The sequence below is a fragment of the Passer montanus genome, unplaced genomic scaffold (assembly GCF_014805655.1).
Source record: "Passer montanus isolate IOZ18808 unplaced genomic scaffold, ASM1480565v1 scaffold2, whole genome shotgun sequence".
Lineage (NCBI taxonomy): Eukaryota > Metazoa > Chordata > Aves > Passeriformes > Passeridae > Passer > Passer montanus.
This window is the reverse complement of record NW_024366591.1, coordinates 8,787,555-8,808,333: the sequence shown is the minus strand read 5'-3', so window position 1 is coordinate 8,808,333 and position 20,779 is coordinate 8,787,555. Positions and strand designations below refer to the sequence as shown.

The following is a 20,779-nucleotide window of genomic DNA, read 5'->3' as shown; positions in this document are numbered from 1 at the left end:
GCCCGCGCCCGCCCATTGGCCGCCCGCCGTCACGTGGCGCGGCGGCAGAGCGGTCGGTGCGGCCCCGCGGAGCGGCGGACGGAGCTGCGGCACCCCCGGGGCTGCGGGCCGCGCTGAGCGCTTGTGCCTCCGCCGCAGCTCGCCCTCTCCCTCCTTGTGCGGCACTGGGGCTCGTTTGGAACAAACCCCAGGCGGGTTCTGAAGAAACCGAGCTCCCGCGGTTCGTGCTTGCTCTGCCACTGCCTCCGCTGCTCGTGGGCTCTCGCAGAATAGGTCAGGTTGGAATCTGCTCCAAGCTCCCTGCTCAGGCAGCGTTATCCTAGAGCACATGGCGCAGGATTGAGGTCAGGTGGTTCCTGAACATCTCCAGTGAGGGAGATTCCACGACCTCTCTGGACAATCTGTTCCAGTGTTCAGTCAGCCTCACAGTAAAGCATTTCTTCCTCGTATTCAGATGGAATTACCTGTGCATCAGTTTCTGCCTGTTGCCTCTTGTCCTATTGCTCAGCCCCACTGAGAAGAGCCTGGCTCTTGGCACCCTCCCTTGAGATACTGACAGACATTGATGAGGTCCATCTCGGTCGTCTCTTCTCGAGGCTAAAGAGGCCCAGCTCCCTCAGCTCCTGGTGAGAGATCCTCCAGGCCCTTAATTATCTTTGTTGCCCTCCTCTGGACCCACTCCAACTGTCCCCTGCCCACCACCCTGTCCATGCACGGGCTGAGAGAGTCCCAGCCCTTTGTGGTGCCATCACACAATCCTTTCAATTAAAAGGTTGCCTGAAAATAGCAAATGCTGTGTATGTACTATTTATGGGTAAAGGTTCTCCTGGTTCTAAGTGGAAAAATCGTATCACTTTCTAAACTACAGTTGTAGTTTCCTTGGAAGTTGGAGGGAAGTGTGTGGGCTGGGGACGCCCTCCCGTCTCGCCAGGGTGGTGGGAAACAGTGGTTAAAAGTGGAAGGAAATGAGTTTTTGTGCCAGGAGCCAATCACTGTGCTGTGGGACCTGTGGTTATGGATGTGGCTGCTGCCAGCAGAGGCCCTGAGGAGGACAGTAAAGGCTCAGGGAAGGTGTAAAACTGCACTGCTGGGTTGAATAACCTGGTGCAATGAACACTCAATGTTTTGCACAAAACCCTACATTCAGAACACTGTACATCTCTATATAAACACAAAATTGGCAGCTGGATACTACAGAACTAAGGTTTGAACGTAAAGACAGTAACTAAAAAAAATTAAAATTACAGTATTCAAGAATCATAAATTTTTTTTTTACTTCACTATATAACTATAGTTATACACAACACAAAAATACAATTATACTAAAGTGACTTACTGAACCACATTAACCAAAAGGAAAGAATGCAGAACCAGCATGTCTATCAAGTCTTCTCCCATTTCCTTTAATATAACATTGCCTTGCAGCTATTCAGAGAGGTAATTACAAACCTTTCCCTTATCTGCATATTTGCCTTATTATAAAAGCCATAAAGTATGTTGTAATACAAGCGTTCTGCCACACAAATTCCACCTTGTACTTTGTTATCTAAAAGCATCTGCAGGAACTAATTAAGTGTGGAATGTTTTGGGTCAGACAAGGTATTGGTTGCAGTACAATGAAATGTTTAAATATTTATCTAGAGCTATTATTCCAAAATTTGCTTTCTGAAGTGCCACTATCCACTAGCAATCACGGCACTCAGGTTAGACTTTGCTCAGCGTTTCCTCAGCACCCAGCGCTCCAGGATCTCGGTGTATAGTTGCTGTTCTTAGGGGTTCAAATAATGGAAATATTGTGACCCAAAACAGTGTCAAGTGCCCTTAACTTTCCTGACGGCTCCACCTAGTGGAGTTACCGGTTAAAAGAGCAGCGTACAGACGGCGCAGACCCTCACTGGCATCTCTGTTGAGAAAAGAGGTCCCTTTTTTTCATCTTTGGCACTCCTGCAGCTGTGTAGCTACAATAGTGTTGTGCATCTACGTTGTGTCCAGAACACATATCCTGACCTGGAAATACAGGAGCCCTTCATAACTGCAAGTATCCTTATACCAAAAAAATACTTGTTGTCAGCATTATCCAAAGATGAGGAAGAGTTGAAAGATTTGAGTGATCTATGGACAAGTGTCATGGTTTACCCCCAGTCAGCAGCCAAGCCCCACGCAGGCACTCACTCACCCCCCCACCGGTAGGATGGAGGAGAGAATCAGAAGAGTAAAAATGAGAAAACTTGTGGGTTGAGATAAGACAGTTTAATAGGGAAAGGAAAGCCACGCTCACAAGCAAAGTGAAACAATGAATTAATTTACCACTTTCCATGGGCAGGCAGGTGTTCAGCCACCTCCAGGAGATCAGGGCCCCATCACATGTAGCAGTTACTTGGGAAGACATGTAACTAAGACACCATCACTACAAATGTCCCCCTCCTCCTCCTTCTTCCCCCAACTTGATATACTGAGCAGGATGGTCTAGAATATCCCTTTGGGCAGTTTCAGATACCTGCCCTGTCTATGCTCCCTCCCAGTTTTTCTTTTTTGTACCACCTCACTGGCAGGACACGAGACACAAAAAGATTTAAGACAAACATGACATAGCAGCAACTAAAATATCACTGTGTTACTAACAGTATTCTCATATGGAATCCAAAACACAGCACTGTACCAGCTACTGAGAAGAAAGTTGACGCTATCCCAGCCAAAACCAGGAGAAGTCAACCTAATATCAATTGCGGTCTGCATTATTAGGCCTTCCACATTTTAACCTACATGAGTTAGAGGTCTCAAAAAACAGAAGAGAGGAGGTTTTGAAGAAGCTTTCTATTTGTACCTTAGTTTACCCACCTTTCTATTTTGGAGCTGTGCATGTAAACAAAATTTTTTGCTAGTCTTCCTGTGGGAAAATGATTTCAGTAGTTTCTGAAACGTAACATTTTTAGTTATCATACATCAACAACATTATTCATAGCTGCATATTGCACTTGATTCAATCGTTACATTTAGTTTAATAAACTGTGTAATCTTTGAAAAGAACCTGCAAAGGATAAAAAAAAAGTTTACAATAAAGCAGAGGTTTGGGCAAGATGTGTTTACAGGAGTAGCACATGAGGCACGGCCAGGACTGTGCCTCCTTCATACAGCTCAGGAAACTTTCCGAGGTCACACTGAGCAAGTATTCAAGCCCCAAGGCTGTAGATCCTCAGGCATCTAATGGTGGCAGTGCTGCTGAGGGAGACGATGCCATTCCTCCCCTGCTCCCGACCTCCTGTTCACAGTGCTGTATCATCCTTCCCACCACGCCAAAACCAGCATCCAGCATGGCCACATTGTCTGCGACATCAGGAAGAAAGCTGAGATATGTGGTTCATGAGCTCACGCTATAATAGCATACGTGGTCTCTTACCTTTGTAAAAAAAAATAAAAAAAATCCATACAAAGCACAGCAGAATGGCATGTTTGGTTTGTGAAACTATAGCCACGGTCAGGAACAACTGAAGTAGAGTAAATTTGGTGATGTGCAAGTTGACACATGCATCCTTCACAAAAATGACTGTAATAAACGTCCATACACGTGGACAGTCCCTAGAAGGGGCCGGTGAGACATTAAAATTGAATTTCATCACTATTTTCTGATGGACGGGGATGGGAGGTGGTGAGCACCGTGGGAAGTCAGTCCTGGTGTTCACAACCCACCCTTGTACCCCTTCCTTCGGAGGTGTCCCATAAGAATATACCTGGTATCCTTATGTCTCATTCTTCACCGACTTTAGTCTCCCCTGCCCAAGGCTTCCACTCATCTCCATCACCTTTTCAGCCCCCCTCTCCCCCACTTCACCTGTGCTTCCTCCAACCTGCCCCCACCTCCTCACTCCGCTAGTTTCAGGTCAGCTGCGTGAAACTCTTCAACTAGGGCAGACTGGGCTTTTTCCTAAACCCATTATTGAAAGAAACCGAATTTTTTTTTTTGAGGAATATCCCCACATCCCGCCCAAAACACATCTCAAGTCAACGCAAAACGGGTGTCACTAAAGTTGGGCAGAGCTCGCAGATCGGAAACTCGTGATGTATCGGGCAGGATCCGTGAGATCCCGGCGGTGGGGGAGTGGCCGGCGAGGCGCGCAGCCCAGCTGGCGGCCGCCGGGGCTGCCGCTGCGCCGCGCTTCTTTAGCACCTGTGAGCGCACCTCGCGGTGCCCGGGGCGGGACGCGGCCGTGACGGACACCCCCGCGCCAGAACCGCGCCCCCTCCGCCGCCGCTCGGCCCGGCCCCGCTCCGCNGCTGAGGGGCGGCGGTGGCGGCGGCGGGGGGCGGCCATGGTGTCGCCGGCGGCGCGGCTGGTGGGGCAGGGCGTGTGGGCGGCGCTGACCGGGGGCTGGTACCACGACCCGGAGCAGGGCGCCTTCACCAACAGCTGCCACCTCTATCTGTGGCTGTTCCTGCTGACGCTGCCCATGGCCCTGCACCTGGTGAGAGGGGCTCGGGGCGGGCGGCAGCGGGGGCCGGGGTGGGAGCTGCGGGCCCCGGCCCGCGGGCGGCAGCGGCCAGGGCGTGTGCGCTCAGCCGGCTGTGAACTGCCCTCCGGGGGGCTGGAATATTGGGCACTCTGGGCTTTACCTGAGGGTTTTGCCTCTAAAGGTTATCGGGGTGAGTCCGCCGGCTGCGCTAGGCGGGGGCCGGACCCTGAGCCCTGCCGGAGGAGTTGGGTAGGGGTGCAGCGCTGGCCTGTGCAAGTGCTGAATGACCGTGGGACGTTTGTTCAAAAATCTCTTTTGGAGACAGGTTGTTTTGGTTTTGTTTTTTTAAATTTTGATCCAGTCTTACCTGCTGAGAAGGGTAAATAAATGGAAGCATCCAGATACCATGTAATTAATACGCCTTGCTGAATGTCACTGGTGAATCACATGGCTTTTTGTGACATGCTTTTGCTTTGTGCTGAAATTCAAGTTTGCAAGTGAATAATGACTACAGTTTGTTTGCTGGACTTTAAAATTTATTTTCCTGAAAAACTTGAAACTTTTGCTCTTGTTTTTGTGTGCTTGCCTACTGTGTGAGAAGCTTAAAGCATGCTGGATCATCGAATCTATTTTGGTGTGTCCTTCAGTGATTGCAGGGTAATATTGTTCCCGTTAGAAGCAGTTTCCATCCATTTGGTTCCTGGAGTGACTCAACTAAATTCTCAACTTCTAAATAGGTTTCTTCACCCTACATGGTCAGATATGGGCCTGATTATCAAAAGCAAAGAGCATTTATGAATCCCCTTGCAATACCAGTGGAAAGCAAATCTTGTATTTTTAAGTGTGAATTGGTATTGGAATTTGTGGCATTGTGGATTGCAGTGAATTCCTGTAAGAGTGGCTCGTGGAGTTAATGAACCAGAAAATAACAATATGCTTTCTTCTGATTGGTTGCATGTTTCCTATGCAAACCAGTAAGAGTCTTACATTGTAGGATTTGCTGTCCAAGTCATAAGTGTGATTAAAAAGGAAAAAAAAAATTGAAGGCTACCTTTTTTATCCCAGTTGATATACATATGTATCTGGAAGGATTCCTTGTGGAAAACTTCTGAACTGAAGAAGGTGTGGGGGTTGACAAAAGAACACTAGATTGTAGGTCAGAGCTAAGGTAGAAGTCATTTTTGAAAGGGAAGAAAATGTAACTTACCTACTGAACTCTCTTGGGCATCATCTTTGCCTGTCTAGATGGACTTGCTTTTTCTGCAGACTGACTGACCTCCTGATGAATCATCTGGTTAAATGCAGGACTTGTGTTCTTGAGCTAACATATTCCTATGGGAACTCTTTGTCCTTGATAAGAATAAAGTGTTTATTATGATGGCTGCCTGACAGTAATTATGTTCTTACACATTTTCTTGTTTCCAAGTGGCTTGTTTCTAAGGCTTGGTAAACTTTATGCAAGACATTTATTCTTGCCACTTAGAAACTTGAACCTGCTTTTTAGAGAAAGGTTTTTTTCTGGTTTATAAGAAATTTTGTTTATATTATTCAGTAATGTTTGGGGTGATATTTATGTTACATACCTGACACCAATATTTTGGATTCAGCTAAAGCAGTTAGTGATGTTTCTTGAAATGGCAAAATGTAAACAGATCAGGGTACAACTTTTTAAATTTTTCATTTGCTTGGGGTAATCTTTTGTTGAAGTCAGGAAGTCTCCCTGAAACAGTGTGATTTGAATCAAATGGCAAAACTCATCCATCTGTTTTTAGTTTTTTCACAGTGGCTCAGCAGAGGCGTGCTGACGGTAGCATTGAGAAGCTTAAAGTATCAAGTTGTTTCTGTTGTGTGGATCGAGAATTTCTTTCTCTAGCTTATTCAGCATAGCTTACTTTGGTACTAAGGATTCCTTTATTAGCTTTCCCTGCCCCTGAAAATGTAGCTCTGTGTTTCCATTACTTTATTTTCTTTATTATTTAAACATTAAAAATGTACATTGGCTATTTGGAGCATCATTGCTGTTCAAATCAACTTTCAAAATTATAATGAGATGTTCTAACTGTGCCATATCAACTTTCATAATAAGAATTCAAGTTGTCTTATTCCATCAAACAGTTGAGGATTCCTGGGTGTTTTGCACATGAAAATAGTGATAGCTCTTTAGTATTCAGCCCCAGTAAAACACCAGAGACCTAGAGCTGCAACTTTGTGAAATACTTGTACTATAGTTTATTTTACAAGCTGCAAGAGAATGTGCATTGTGTTTGGGTGACTCCCCAGAACAATGCACTGAGTGTTTCTCCTGCCTTTTGTTGGACAGGGAACCCTTGAACTTACAGGGTTGTTACTTCTCACGCACTAGATCTTCAAATCATGCTGTGGTAGGAGAAGTGCAGCATGGCAGTATAAGGGTGTGGGCACATAAATTACTCAGAGGTAAATTGTGATAAAACTAGCAGTGTGTCAGCTGCTTCCAGTCCCACTTGGCCGCCTTTTACCCCACTCTATCACTCTGTCAAAGTTAAGGATACGCGTATCTCCGCAGCAGAGATAGGCTACCCTGTTACGTACTGTATTTATTTTGTGGTAGGGCACACTTAGAACTCAATGTACACCCCTGGAATTTTATTTGCTACCTGCTTTCCCATATTTTATATTGTGTGATGGATATCTCTTAGTATTGATTCACCTTAATTAACAGATAAACAAGGATCTTTGGCCCCATTGTCATATCTCCCACACATATCTCTGATGGTAGTGGCTGACTGAACATTTGTTTGGTAGTTCCCTCAGCTGTGTTAGAGACAGTGAGGCTCAGGTGCAGCACTGCCTTGCTCTGGATGCCTCAGGGGCTCAAGCAGTGGGTGGGATGCAGCAGGGTCTAAGCACCCTTTATCATTCAGCCCAGTTTACAGGGTGTGGTGTTTTGTTCAAAGGTTACACACCTTTACGTGCATATCTCAGTCACCTCCACCTTTGTGCTACTCAAATGATGCCAGCAGACACGTGATGGAGAATGTGGCTGTTCTTCTGAAAACAATTTCTTGGGGCAGGCAGAAGCCCCAAGCAAAGGTGCTCCTTACGTGGTGATGTCAACCCTGTTGCGTTTGCAGCAGTAAGCTGGGCCACATTTGGGGCACACCAGCCTGCATTTCTGGCTGTGACCCCACGCTGTTCTGGTGCAGGGTACAACAACAGAAGCTACTGGAGAACAAAAAGTACATTATGGTAGAGTTTTTAATGGGATGAAAGAATGAAGAAAACCAGGGCTACAGCTTCCATAGGAACCTGTGGGAAGTCATGAAGCCTACTTTCTAATGAATTTGTATTTGTGGGGTTTTTTTCTATAGCTTTTAATAAGATGTCAACTCAATTGAAGCTTTTCCTGTCACTGGGGTGGCATCAAAAGGTCAGAGAGCTGTGTGGGCTCCTCTCATTAATGGAGGAGGTGTGCTGCTGTGACCTTGCCCAGTGGGGTGTATTCTCTTAAAGTTTGCTGAATAACTTTTTAATCCTTTGGCTACCTTTCAGCTGAGGGGATGGAGGGAGATGATGAATACACAGACACATGGTGTGATTATAAAACCTCATTTTCATAGAAAACCAGGCTAATTATAACTATAGTGCATCAAAAGTGACTCTATCATCTAATTCCTCAGTGGTCTGTAGCTTAGTTCCTTCTTAGCATGGATTTTATAGCTTTCACCTGTCTGTCCCTGGGAACACCAACTGCAGTCATATGACACCAGTATCTTATGCAAGAGGCCTGATTCAGAGAATGGAGGGCTTTCCATTATCATCTTTCTCCTAATTCCTCATGTGGACAGAGAGCAACCTGCTGGCTTGTAGTACTCAGCCTGCCCCAAGATTCAGAGTATCAAAGATGCACAAGATGCCATTGGCCGTCTTGGTGTGGTGAGTGCACTAAAACACAGCGTGTCTTGGACAGATGGGCACAGAGACCACGGGCTGGCTCAGGGCACAGCTCCGGTAGGTCTGGTCACAAGGCAGGGATGAGCACATGCTGCACTCAGCATTTGCTAAAACTGGCCCTGTTTTCCACTCAAAAATCTAGGAGCTTCCTTTGAGTCTCTCTTGTGGCATGCTCTCTGCACGCATAGGCTGTGCTACTGGAAATCTATTTTTGTTGTGTCCTCTTGACATTATTCATATAATATTTATTAAGCTTTATGAATGTCACCTATAAAGCACTTCTTTTCTTAGTGGGCCATTCTGAGTTGTTATTTAATAATGAGTGGTTGATCTGTGCCTTTTAGTATATACTTGAAGAGATTCCTTGGAAGGTGAACAAATCCCTCTTAAACAGTCATTACAGATAATTGGCTGTCGCTCTTTGTGAAACCAAGAAATTTCTTACTTGTTTTGTAAAAACATTAGTCATAAACCACAAATTCTTTAACCTCAAGTTCTTCAACCTCATCTACTAAGCCTTATACCCTGAGAACATGACCTTGCAAATGGATCCTACCTCTGGCCCGAGTTCACTAAATAACTGAAGGGTATGCAGGGAGTTGGTATTTACACAGTAAGTACCATGAAGTACTCTTACCAGACTTAAGCCTCAACTTGTAGAAAGTCATGTCTGTCTTATTAGGGATCATTGCTAGTATGTATGTCCTAAATAGCTCCTCCACTATTGTGCAACAGATTCTTTGTATCTGAATCAGAATAGTCATAAAAAAGGATTCGCCTGAAAATTTTCATCTTGATGGTATGAAGTCCCAGTGAGCCAAAAGCAGCATCAGAATTGCATCCCACTTCTTGTCACAACACAGAAATGATTCAACATATTAATTTCAACATCAAGATAAATGTGGTGACTTGTTCTAAAGATGAAATAAGCATGCCTTGTTCCCTCCCATTTATCTATGTGGTTGGTGTGATTTATTTATGAATTTGAAAAAATGATGGATTTAGTCCCAAAGTAAAGACTGTTCTTAAAAATTATCTTCAGCAGGCTTTTAGCAAGTCCTGAGTATTGGAAACCTTTTTTGTTTTTGTGTGTTGCTTGGGATTTTTTTGTTGTTGTTCTTGTGTGAGAATGTAGTAAATCTCTGTTTAAATAAAACCCCTGAAACTTTGATATTAGACTCACTGTGAGACTGCAGCTGTGTAATGAAAATACATAAGCATGTTCCATGACTATAATGGTAAAGACTTTGATACTTCAATTATAAGTACAATGTCCATTGCTATGATTTGCCCTGTACTGTAAGGAAGTATTTGTATATAAAAAAGTTGTTAGTCTGTCATGTCTTTGAAAGAACTTTACAGACTATAGTTGAACTGTAATTAATTTTAATGACTAAGAGCTGCAGTGCTCATCACAGATCATCAAACAGATCACAGACAGCTGCAAATTAACAATTAAATACTTTAGAAAAATAATTCAAAGAGGTTGTGTCATAGTTTAACCCCAGCTGGCAACTAAGCACCATATAGCCAATCGCTCACTCCTTGAACATCAGCCTGGACAGGATGCCTCTCTAACTGTGTTTTTCTTCATTTGTTTTGACTAGTCCTGACTCATTATTTAAAATTCCTCAGTGGTTTAGGTATTTGGGAACATGTTGTGAGGCATTAGAAAATGGCCATTAAATGACAGTGTTCTGCTATTGAGTCATAACTGATGTATAGCGTAAGATGACAGAATTTTTCTAAAGATTTTGTGTTTGTAGATAACTAATGTTTCATTTTGTGTCTGTATTTTTATGAATTCATAGTTAGGAAAGGCTGCATTAACATGGGACTGCAGTACTTTTAAAAGCTTTATAATGTTTGTCAATGGTGAGATTTTGCTGATTTTGATAATAGATAATATCCACAGGTAATAAAAAAAATAGATCTTGTGAAATGGTTTGAAACTTGAAGAAACCGTTAAACCTTTTCTATGAGCAGAACTCAATACATATATTGTATTAAACAGTTTTAGCAGCATTTTTTCAAAGCAAACTGTTATCATTGTGTCCTCATTATTTCTTTCTGTAGGCTTTTCCAGCAAATGCAGTGACAGTTTTTGTGTACTGCAGCTCAGTGACAGTTTTCTTCACGGTAATAAAGGTGATCAGCTACCGTTTACACCTTATGTTTGACAAAGGCGAAGTAATTCAACAAAAGCTTTCAAGAAAAAATGGAAGGCAATGTAAAGATACAGAGGTTCAAAAAGGAGAAGCGGCTGAGTCCTCAAATTGTAGGTAAGGTTTTCCTTGCATTGCTGGCACATTATGTAAAATGGGTGAGTTTGCACCATGGTCTTGCACAGCAGAAATGTCTGTTGAAAGCAAGATTACTCCTTACAGCTGTATAAAGAATGACCCTTTCAAAAACTTGCTTAGTGCTTTTCAGCTGGGTAGCTGAAATGTTCTTGTGGTGCGGTAGGCAGAGCTGCCCCTGGTTCAGAGGTCGGGCAGCAGCTGGGCACTGTGAAGATGGTAGAGATATCCACTGGAGGTGCTAACAGACCCTGAAGAAAATGTGGCAGAAGTTTTCTGGGGAAAACTGCTCCTTCCTCTTCCTACTCTGCCTATCTGCTGGGAAGAGGCAAGGAAGTGGCAGGCACCTGTTGGTAAAGAAAATGCTTTAATATCATGGCTTTGGATGTCAAGGCAACCTCATGTTGCCTTTGTGTGCTTTCAGTGACTTCTCTCTCATATCACACCTACATGCAGAAGCTGCTTTTCCCCCTTATGTTTTATTGTGGTAATTATGATGCTTCTGTGGTCCTGTTCATGAGGAAAACTAGTACTGCTTTTATTTCTCAGGGGCATTTGGTAGGCAGTTGTAGCTTCTCTACCGAGGAGCCAAGTACAGTTAGTCTTTGCTGCATGTAATCAATAAGGCTGCTTCTTAGCTGTGATGGTATTGAGGTAAAAACAGTAGTGAGATGAAGACTAGTACTGACATTTTCCAGATTTGTGTATTGGTAGAATGTTCCTGCTGGTTTTTCAAGCTTGAGTCATACAAACAAATGAAGCTGGCAAGTGGCTTTCAGTGATACCAAGTGTTATGACAGATGTGAAAAATGCTGAAATAAGGTACATCTAAAAGTGATAGTATAGAAATGTCCAAAGCAAGCTTAAATTGAGTAGCTTTGTTAAAACCACCAGTCAAGCTTCAACAGAGAGCTCTGTATAAAAGAACTTAGGGTATTTTTTTGGATGCATTTGCAGTTGCTACTGCTAGCTCTGTGCCAGCTAAGTAGCATCAAGATAGCTTGTGTTCCTCTGTGCTATTGCTCTTCTGTGTCTTTACACATGCACATCTGTGCTACACTCCTGGCAGTGATGTTGCTGGGACAGTCAAGGTCGAGACTCTTCCAAAAAATGCCTCTGTGTGTCGCTAACCATATGACATTTTTATTTTAGATGGGGTTATGCCTTTCAGACTATTTTGGCTGAGAAGTAAAGGTAGAATAAGTTAAAAGTTGCATATTAAATCATGTAACTGTTCCTCCCAGGTTGATTTGTGTGTAATCCATTAATTAGTACTTGGTCAGAAAATAAAGATCTTAATATTATTTTGACTAGATGGATGACAGAATTTTTTAAACAGACCTTGATAGTTGGCAGGCTGGTTGAACAAGTTTTTGAAGCCAGTTAACTAAAAAAAATATTGTGGAAAGAGACCCCCCAGATAAATAATTTTATTGCTTATGTAGAATTTTAGAACTTTAAATATAAGTTTTTAGTGAAAAAAACCCCCCATGAACAAATAGAAAAGCCCAACCTCATGCTTTTCAATATTTCACTGTGGTGTTTTTCTGGGTGTTTAAAATTTTTTTTGCTTTTTTTTTTTGTTAAACTGAATTTTTGTTGTGTTATAGCTGAGAAAGAGAGTATTTGTAGGTTATTGATCGTAAACCTTGTCCAAAAATACCTGCTTATATCCATGGAAAAGCTAGTAGAACATATTTGTAAAAGGAGGTAGTGGACAGTTTAGTGTATCCACAAAGGAACTGATCAATAAATTGCCTTAGAATATGTGAAATTAGTAATGGCTGTATATCTGCTTTGCCTAGACCAGAGCAAAAGTTTTATTTTCTGGTCTAATGATTATATTAGTACTCTTTTGTGTTGCATTTCAAGTAGGTGCTTTATGGGAGGTTTCCAGATAAACAGGCAGTTAGATAAGGCTTACATACTCAAGGATTTACAAAGCAAAAATTGTGAAAGGAGTAGCTTGTGATTGTCATATGTCTAAGGAAAAGCCCCAAATCGTCTTTTGTGCCAATAAATCTGTTTGTGGAAATAAATCTGTTTGTGTCAGGCAGGCTAAATGGCATTATATAGGCGTAGGGAGGTTGAAAAGATACCATTCTCTTTCTTGTAGCTCTACTTCTGAAGACACCATAATAATTTGATATTGAGAGGTTTTTATTCTTTTGGCTTTATCAAGTTGTCTTGGTGAGGAAGGAAGTACAGAAATGTGTTACAGTATTTTTACAGCCCTGTGCTTTTATCATTGTAGGGGAAAGAAGTGCTGTTACTTCATTGTGCTGTGCTACTTCTTCCCATTGTGTTCTTATTCGTGAGCTACTTCCCAAAGCTCACTGTGCTGCCCCGTGGTGAGAAGCATTGCTTTATCTTTTGTGTGCTTCCCCTTCAGCAATAACTCTGGGGATCACGTCGTCGGTGAGACCAGCCCCAATGGCTCCACGCAGACAATTCCTGACAGTTCCAGAGTGCAGGCCCTGCACTCGCAGGACTCACCTGGAGCCACGGTTAGTATGTGCTCTCCTCCAGCAGCGTCCTCACCTCCAGCAGTCCACACTCATCACACACTTTTGTGTTGTCAGGTACTCATTGTTTGTAACACAGGCCTGCTCCAAGAGGAAGGGTCATTCCCTTGGAATCCATCTACTGGGTATGCCACTGCTGCCTGTCAGCCTTGTCCTAAAGGTTTGGCTTTGCAGAGCTGAAGCTGTCATACACAATGCTGCACTTCTTAGGAGGGCTCTCTCTGCTCTACAGGCAGCAAGTGGTCTTTGTAAACCTTGCCAAGAGCAGCTAGTTTTTTGGGGCTGCTTTGAGAGGAGAGAGAGGCTAATGCAGTCAGCATTGTTTTGTTGCCTCTGAAGGGATCTGCTCTGATCTGGAGCATTAATAATTTGGTTTTGTGTAACTAGATTTGTACTTATGAAATGAACCAAAACCATCTCTTTAGTATTTAAAGGAAGCATAAAAGCCATTGAAATCTAGGAGATGTCTAGAGGAGGTTAAAATTACCATTATGTGCACTCAATGCCACTGGCTGTACTTAATAAAACGAAGATATATGAAGTGATTAGGTGATGTATTTAAATGTTATTAAAGAGAAAAAATAGGAAACACTCATGATAAGTTGAAGAAATTTTCAAAAAATTAGGTAACCGAATAACACTGTGTTATCTTTAGCTAGTCCCCTTGCATACTGTGATAACATTTTTAATTATGTGATACCATGCTATTTTTTTCTACAGGACTCCTGCCTCAGTCAGTGCAGAGGATGGTTAGTGATTTCTGAATAAGTGGCTATATGATACTTCATTCTGTCTTCATATTCCTCCACACCCACCTTTATCCCTATTTACTACAAAATATTCCAATCCTGATCTGAATCAGAATTGTTTCTTCATTTCCTGGAGTGTTTTTACCTTTTTGTAGCATCTGTGTGATTCAGAGACATTAATAGTTTTTTTTGTTTGGTTTTATTTTTTAATGAGGTAAAATATTTTTCACCTTGTTTCTGTCCTACTCTCCAGTATTCTGGTATTTGTCCATTCTGCAAACCTACGCCTTCCTGGGATCTCATCCTAGTCTTCTACTTCCAAACATGTAGGTTGGTTCTTGTCAAACCAAGTCTCCTGTTCTTGCTGCCAGGATACCACCATGAAATTTTAGAAAGTAATAATTTCCTCTTGGTTTTGGTGCCTGCCAGTCAGAAGAGAGCCAGACATTTTTTTCAGTATCTTGTTCCTAATTGTGCACTTAGGCTGTTGAATTTAAACTCCTGAAGTCTTCCTCTGGGGTGTTGTGTTTAGTTTTGAGCTCCCCAGTTAGTTCCCATGCACACTGACCTGCTGATGCGAATCCAGCAGAGGCCAGCAAGGTGATTGAGGAACGTGATGTGTGAGGACAGGCAGATGGGATGTTTCAGCCTTGGTACAGCTAAACTCTTCTGTAACCATACAAGTAGAGTTTACTGCTGTCTTCAGTTTTCTGATAGTAAGTTACACAGCACCTTGAGCACACTCTTCTCAGATGTGCCCAATGGCAGGATAAGAAACAGTTGCAGCCATGGAAAGATACAGTTAGATGAATTACGTTTAATGTCTTTTGTGTGAGGTTGTTTTGGTTTTTGGTGGTTTGTGTGTTGGTGTTTTTTTTTTTTTTGTTTTTTTTTTTGTTTTGTTTTTTCCTACCAAGTGAGTGGTCAAATACTGGAAGAGGTTTTCCAGAGAAGTTGTGAAATCTCCTTCTTTGGAGATTTTCAAAGCTCTATTGGAGATGACCCTGACCAACCTGCTCAAACTGTATCTCCTTCCAGTGTGTGTGTGTGTGGCAGAGGGGATTTGGACTAAATGACCTTCAAAGCTTCCTTGGAATCTAAGTGATTCTATATTAATTTAATGTCTCTGTCCTCTAGTTTTCCATTGAGAAATACTTACCAGTGCTAGAGGCCAAACTTTTCATTCTAGTGCTTTGGAAACACATAGCTGGATAAGTGGAACAGATTAACACATTCTATTCCTTAATGATTAAAAAAAGGTGTACCTGGATTAGGCACTGCAAATTTTTTTAAAGAACATTTTGCTTTTCTTTCCCCTCCCCAAACATCACACACAATTTCAGTGATGCAATTTGGAGCATGACTGTTCAATAACCATCTCCCTCACCCACCCCTTGCATTTTGTGCAAGGTACATGTTCAAATTTCAGTGATTTTAAGCAGCTTACCAATGCTGTAATTAACCTTTAATTAGATAGCTGTGGATAGCTACATTGATAGATTTTTTTTTTTTCCCCAGCAGAATTTAATAAATGACCATGTTAACCTTGTGTGTTTCTTTTCATTTTTTAGGACCTGCCAACACGGGAAACTATTGAAGATCTTAGAGGTATTTTTAAAGGCTTTATAAATCCCCTAACCTGTTGTTTAATCATTGCTTGGCACAAAAAGTAATGGCACAGAGGACCCCATGGCAGGTTCTGTTGTGCCCCCATTAGGTTCCGAGTTGAAGAACCAGAACTAAATTTCAAGGGTATTCTAACAGACTAAGCTTTCTCAACTATCAGCCAAGCTGTTTGGGATGCATCCTTTGAGGGATGTGCAAATAGCTCTCCCCGTTTTGATACAGGGAGATGAAAGAGCTTTGCTCCACCTTTTTGGCAGCTCTGAGCTTCTGTAATGCATTAAATAGGAAGTTGACACTTAGATTGCATCTTAGAGCCCTAGAACATGTGGCTGTTAACTTCTGCTGTGATTGTCAACATTAGCTCTGTGTTGTATATTCCAGTACATTTACTTTGCCTACGCTTCCATCTCACTTGAGATGTCTTAATATTTTAAATCTTGTTTTGTTTTTGTCAAGGCTGATCACCATATCCTGTGTGACCATTTAGGAATTGCAGAAAGTGATGTAGCAAACCTGCAGCATTGGCTTATTCTTTCTTTCACCTCTCCCTAAGTGGGGATAGTTCTGTAAAACATTTTGATTTTGAAACTAGCTGTTTCTTCAGCTATTTTGACTATTTAAATAGACATGCTGCTACACTTGTCCTAACTTGGAAGAGTTCTATCTTGCTTTTGTAGTATTTCATATGTAGCCACCAAAAAAAAGCCCTCCTCGCTTTAGAACTGTTTTAATAAGCTGTATCATCTGTGCTTCCTTTGCTCTGATCTGGATCAGGTTTTGTTGGTTAAAGATCATGCTTTAATAATGCTTAGTGTTCATGTGAGACCTAATGCCCAAATGTTTTTTCCTTAGGTGTTATGGTACTAGAAGATCAGGCTACACCACCAGTTTCATCTACCTCACCCTGTATCAAAGCAGATACATTGCCTGTTTCTACAACCTCCAGTTCAGGTGCCATCACATCAGCAATAGCAACAAAACCAGCTGGTATGGAACAATTTCCTGGTGATGGAGTAAAGGAAAAGGGATTGAATGGACAGCCTTGTGGCCACCATGGATCCCAAGATATTCTTGTGGAGAGAGACGTAGCTAAAAACTTCTCCAATATTTCTTCATCACAAGGTGATATTTTAAGGACTGGAGTTTCTTCAGAGCCATGGGACAGTGAAAATTCTGTTATTTCAGACCATTTAAGTAATCCTAGAAGCTACAAAAGAGAGAAATTGCCAGATGGATCACCACAGACAGGCTTTCCCAATTACTGCCCACAGTGCAATGCTATTGCAACCAAAGAGCACGAGCAGATGGAAAGCTCTTGCAATGCTGATAATGAGGACCTTGATTGCTCAGACAGTGAGACTGCTGTTGCAGTTGTGGACAATTCTCTTCCTGGAGACCAGCTGTGTGAGCCCATTAAAATTGTCATCACAATGAGTACTACACCAAACACCACCCTTAGTGACCTACCTGGCTCTGTCCACTTACAGGCCCTGGAAAGTGAGAGAACAAGCTCAGCCCTTGACTCTGGTGTAGTTAGAGCAGGCTGGTCAAGTCAGCAAACTAATGAACAGCTCAGAATCCCTGTTATCACATTTGACTTGTCTGATGACAGTAAAGCCAAGCCTTGCTCAGAAGTTAGTGAAAGTGACAGAACTCCAGAAATGTTGAGGGCAGAGCTGTCATCCAACCAATGCTCTGGCTATGAGTCAGGTGATGCCGTAAAGGAGCTCAGCAACCCAGCTAATACACCTCTAGAAACTAACACTTGTTCAGATCCAAATCAGGAAAATGCTTTGGAAAATGTCCAGACTGTGGATTTAAGTTCTAAGGAAGACTTGCATAACCTAGACCCGCAGTCCTGCAGAACTGCTCATGAAAAGAGGCACATGCGTGTGTTGAGTGTAGACAGTGGGACAGACGTGCTTTTAAGTAAGAATTTTGTGGAGGTATCTGACAAAGAAAAGACCTTACCAACCTCTAAATCAGATCTAGAAGCTAAAGAAGGTCAGATGCCCAACGAATCTAACTTTCTAGAATTTGTCTCCCTCTTGGAATCCATTAATACCTCAAAGATGAAGACATCTAATCACTCCACTGTCAAAATGGAGACAACAAAGGAAAATGGGCTTGTTGGAGGTATTATGCATGGATTACAATTCTTTTGGAATAAAGATGTTGTGAAGAGTTTGATTACTTAGAACAGCTTAGCTGGATATCTGCAGTAAGGCAAATTCCCAGATGAAGACTGGTTTTGCTAATAGGGCCAAGATAAGGCTGGACTTGGTGGGACAAGGTGATTTTACTGAAAGTGTGTGATAGTGTCAGCTGCAGTTTTAAAATATTTTTATGTTCTTGAAGAAAACTGTTTTTCTTTCTCTAGGAAACTAGTGATAAGCTTAGCAGGTATCCATTATGTGTTTAGTATTCTGTACTAAAATAGTGTGCCTGGATTGTTGGAGCACCAGAAGTATGCAAAAGTGTCCATAGCTGTACATTACACCCGCCCTTGCACATCTTACCAGGTGCATGTTGAGGAGCTGTCTGTGTGCCTTTAAGTATGAAAGCTGGAATTGTCACTGGAGATGGTTGAACTTTCAGCTAACACATTTGTGCACATGTACATATATTTCTAAATTTCCTGAATGGTTGTGGGTTGGATTATAATTAAAAAAAAAAGGTAAGAGTTCTCAACAGAGAAGAGTTTTGATTTTCAGTCACTTAAAGTTAAAATATTTGCATTTTAAGGATGAAAGTTTGGTGGCTGTTTTCAGTGAAAGCCTCCAGTGTTTTAATGAAAAATAGCATATTCCCATGCAAGTTTCCATTTAATCAAGAGGGCTTTTATTTAAAACAAAATCAGTCAGCTAATTAAAAAACCTAAATGCAGTAAAATTTATGACTCTTGTATAGAAATTTCTAGTTTTGATCAGCATTGTCATTGCTGTCACTGGACTCTGTGACCGTTTTCTGTTGGGAAGGACTGTTGTTTGTAGTGTGTCTAGCAGCCCTCCAGCAAAATTAGTAGGGCCATGTAATGATGATGTGAGATACAGTGTTGTGAAGGCAGATGCAGTCTCGGGGTACTTCCCCAGGTGATCAGTGCAATCAGTTTAGAAGATCTGAGTCAAAGTGAAATAAGGCAACCTGTATCTTTCCCTTCTCCAAAATGTTTGGTTTGCCTTAGATGCTATAAGAAGCTCTTTTAAGAAAGCCTAAGAGGATACAGTCTCAATACTTAGTTTGCATGGAAGGTAAGAAACTTCATGGTACCCTGGAAGAACAGCTTGGTGCTGCTATTTGTCGGCTCCCTCCTCTTGTACCATCTTGCTCCTGGAAGAAACTTCCATTACATGTAAAATGCCCAACTGACTTAAAAGGTTTCTAAAAACTATTGTGAAATGCGTGCTTTTACTTGTTAAAAAAAAAGTAGATTTATCTTCTCAATGTGTCATTTTTTTTAGATTCCATTTATCTTTCACTCTGTCTTTCTCTAAGTCTGTCCTATCCAATGTATTACACCCCCATCTCCTTCCATCTTTCAACTGGGTCCATTTTTTCTTCCACTTTTTCTAGTTCTGTGCCTTTCCTTCCTCAGTCATCCCTTCTCAGTCTAGGCACTCCCCTCATGTGCCACCTCCCTATTTGTCTTCTTCTTCGTATTGGTACACTCTCTTCTTTTCTTCTGTTCCTCCTAGCAATACAGACTGTTGCTGGTTTAGGCTTTTCCACTCTGTTGAGCCCACCTAAAGCTGTTGCCTCCCCACAGCTATACATTCACTTCTCCTGCACTTAGCCTCCTCTCAGTTCCTTCTGATGAATTCTGAGGAATTGAAAGAAGGGTAAGTGCAGGAGAAGTGAATTTTACTTTTCCTAGACCTGCCGCCTCTCTTCTGGTGTATCTTTCCCATCTCTCCTGCCTTCTCAGGCTGTTTATTCTTCATTGCAGTTTCTGTCCTTCTCTATCAAGTTTATCAGCCTGCCCTGCTGACTCCAGTCTGTGCTCTGGTTGCCCAAGACAAGTGCTGAGCAAGCCCTGCTTCTCACCTGAGCCTGCTGAGCCCTGCTGGATTCCTGGGGTGCAGAGTCACCTACCTGCACAATAGCACACAGCAGCGTGAGGGGTGCAGCAAGCAGATTGTGATTTTTTTTTTTTTCCTGATCCTCAGCCATAAAAAGGAGTGTTTGCCCAATAATTGTACTTCTGAGTGATGTGACTTTGCTTGAAAGGAGAATTTTAGAGGTAAATCTAAATGAAAATTAAAAAAGAGAAAGTGCAGTTAATCTAAAAAGGCCTTTCAGACAAGTGCTCTCAGATAATATGAACAGGCAAAGTTGCTGCATGAAAGAAAGCAATGAATGATCAGAATAAATCAGACTCTGATTCCACAGTGAAAACAAAACCCAAACCCCAAAACTTATTATTATGTGTGTAGTTATTTTGCTTTAGATCCGGTGAACAAGATTGTTATACAAGGTAGTGAGGGAACAGAAGAATTCTGCTCTTCCCTCATACCAAGCTCTCATTTAGCAATTTGAACTGAATTTCAAAGAATTCCAGAATGGTTTTGTTTGGAAGAAACTTTAAACATCATCTAGTTCCAAACCCTTGCCATGGACAGTGACACCTTCCACTAGGCCAGGATGCTGAAAGCCCCATCCAACCTGGCCTTGAACACTTCTAGGTACAGGACATTCACAGCTGGTCTGGGCAACCTGTTTTAGTGTCTCACCACCCTCACAGTAAAGAATTTCTTCCTAATATGTATTCTAAATCTTCCTATTTCTATTTTCTGAAGTCTGTACTTTTGTGAGATAGCGAGGTTGAGCTGCATACATGTGTAATTAAGTGTCTCTGTTTGCAGTGTGGGCTCAGCAGGAGCCATCCAGAAACAGAAGAGGGGACTGGAAAGGGGGTGCCCTGCATGAGCAGGGGTGGCACCTGTGAATTCTGCACCTTGAACTGGTGCTGTGGGAAAAAGGAGATTCAATCTGAACTCTGAGCTTGGGAGAGGTAGTTCAAAGGCAGTTATTTTTAAGAGCAAGTAGGCTTTATTTTCCAGCCTAGTCAGAACGTGCTGTTTGTTAAAATAAATTACTGTCATTACTGGCAGCTTCCCCTTTGCAAGACTGAATTTTAGGAATGAGAAAGCCTTTAATTTGTTTACAGCCTTGCAATTGCAAATGTGCTTTAATAATAT

The 20,779-nt window shown here is 42.2% G+C and overlaps 1 protein-coding gene across 5 annotated transcripts in view; it reads left to right on the top strand.

Moving 5' to 3' along the window:
* Positions 1-4,274: 4,274 nt before the first annotated feature.
* The window catches only part of PCNX2 (pecanex 2), a 159,494-nt gene continuing 142,989 nt past the window's right edge, over positions 4,275-20,779 (top strand). For 4 of the 5 annotated variants that reach the window (XR_005627247.1, XM_039707238.1, XM_039707241.1 and 1 more), the window contains exons 1-5: positions 4,275-4,460; positions 10,458-10,663; positions 13,074-13,188; positions 15,527-15,563; positions 16,434-17,717. Coding sequence is in view for 4 of the 5 variants with exons in the window: in XM_039707238.1 (XP_039563172.1) it covers positions 4,308-4,460; positions 10,458-10,663; positions 13,074-13,188; positions 15,527-15,563; positions 16,434-17,717 (1,795 nt within the window). In the remaining variant the exon portion in view is untranslated. Of the gene's footprint in view, positions 4,461-10,457; positions 10,664-13,073; positions 13,189-13,926; positions 13,956-15,526; positions 15,564-16,433; positions 17,718-20,779 lie in introns of those variants that run through there. The other variant, XM_039707239.1, reaches the window with a different exon arrangement.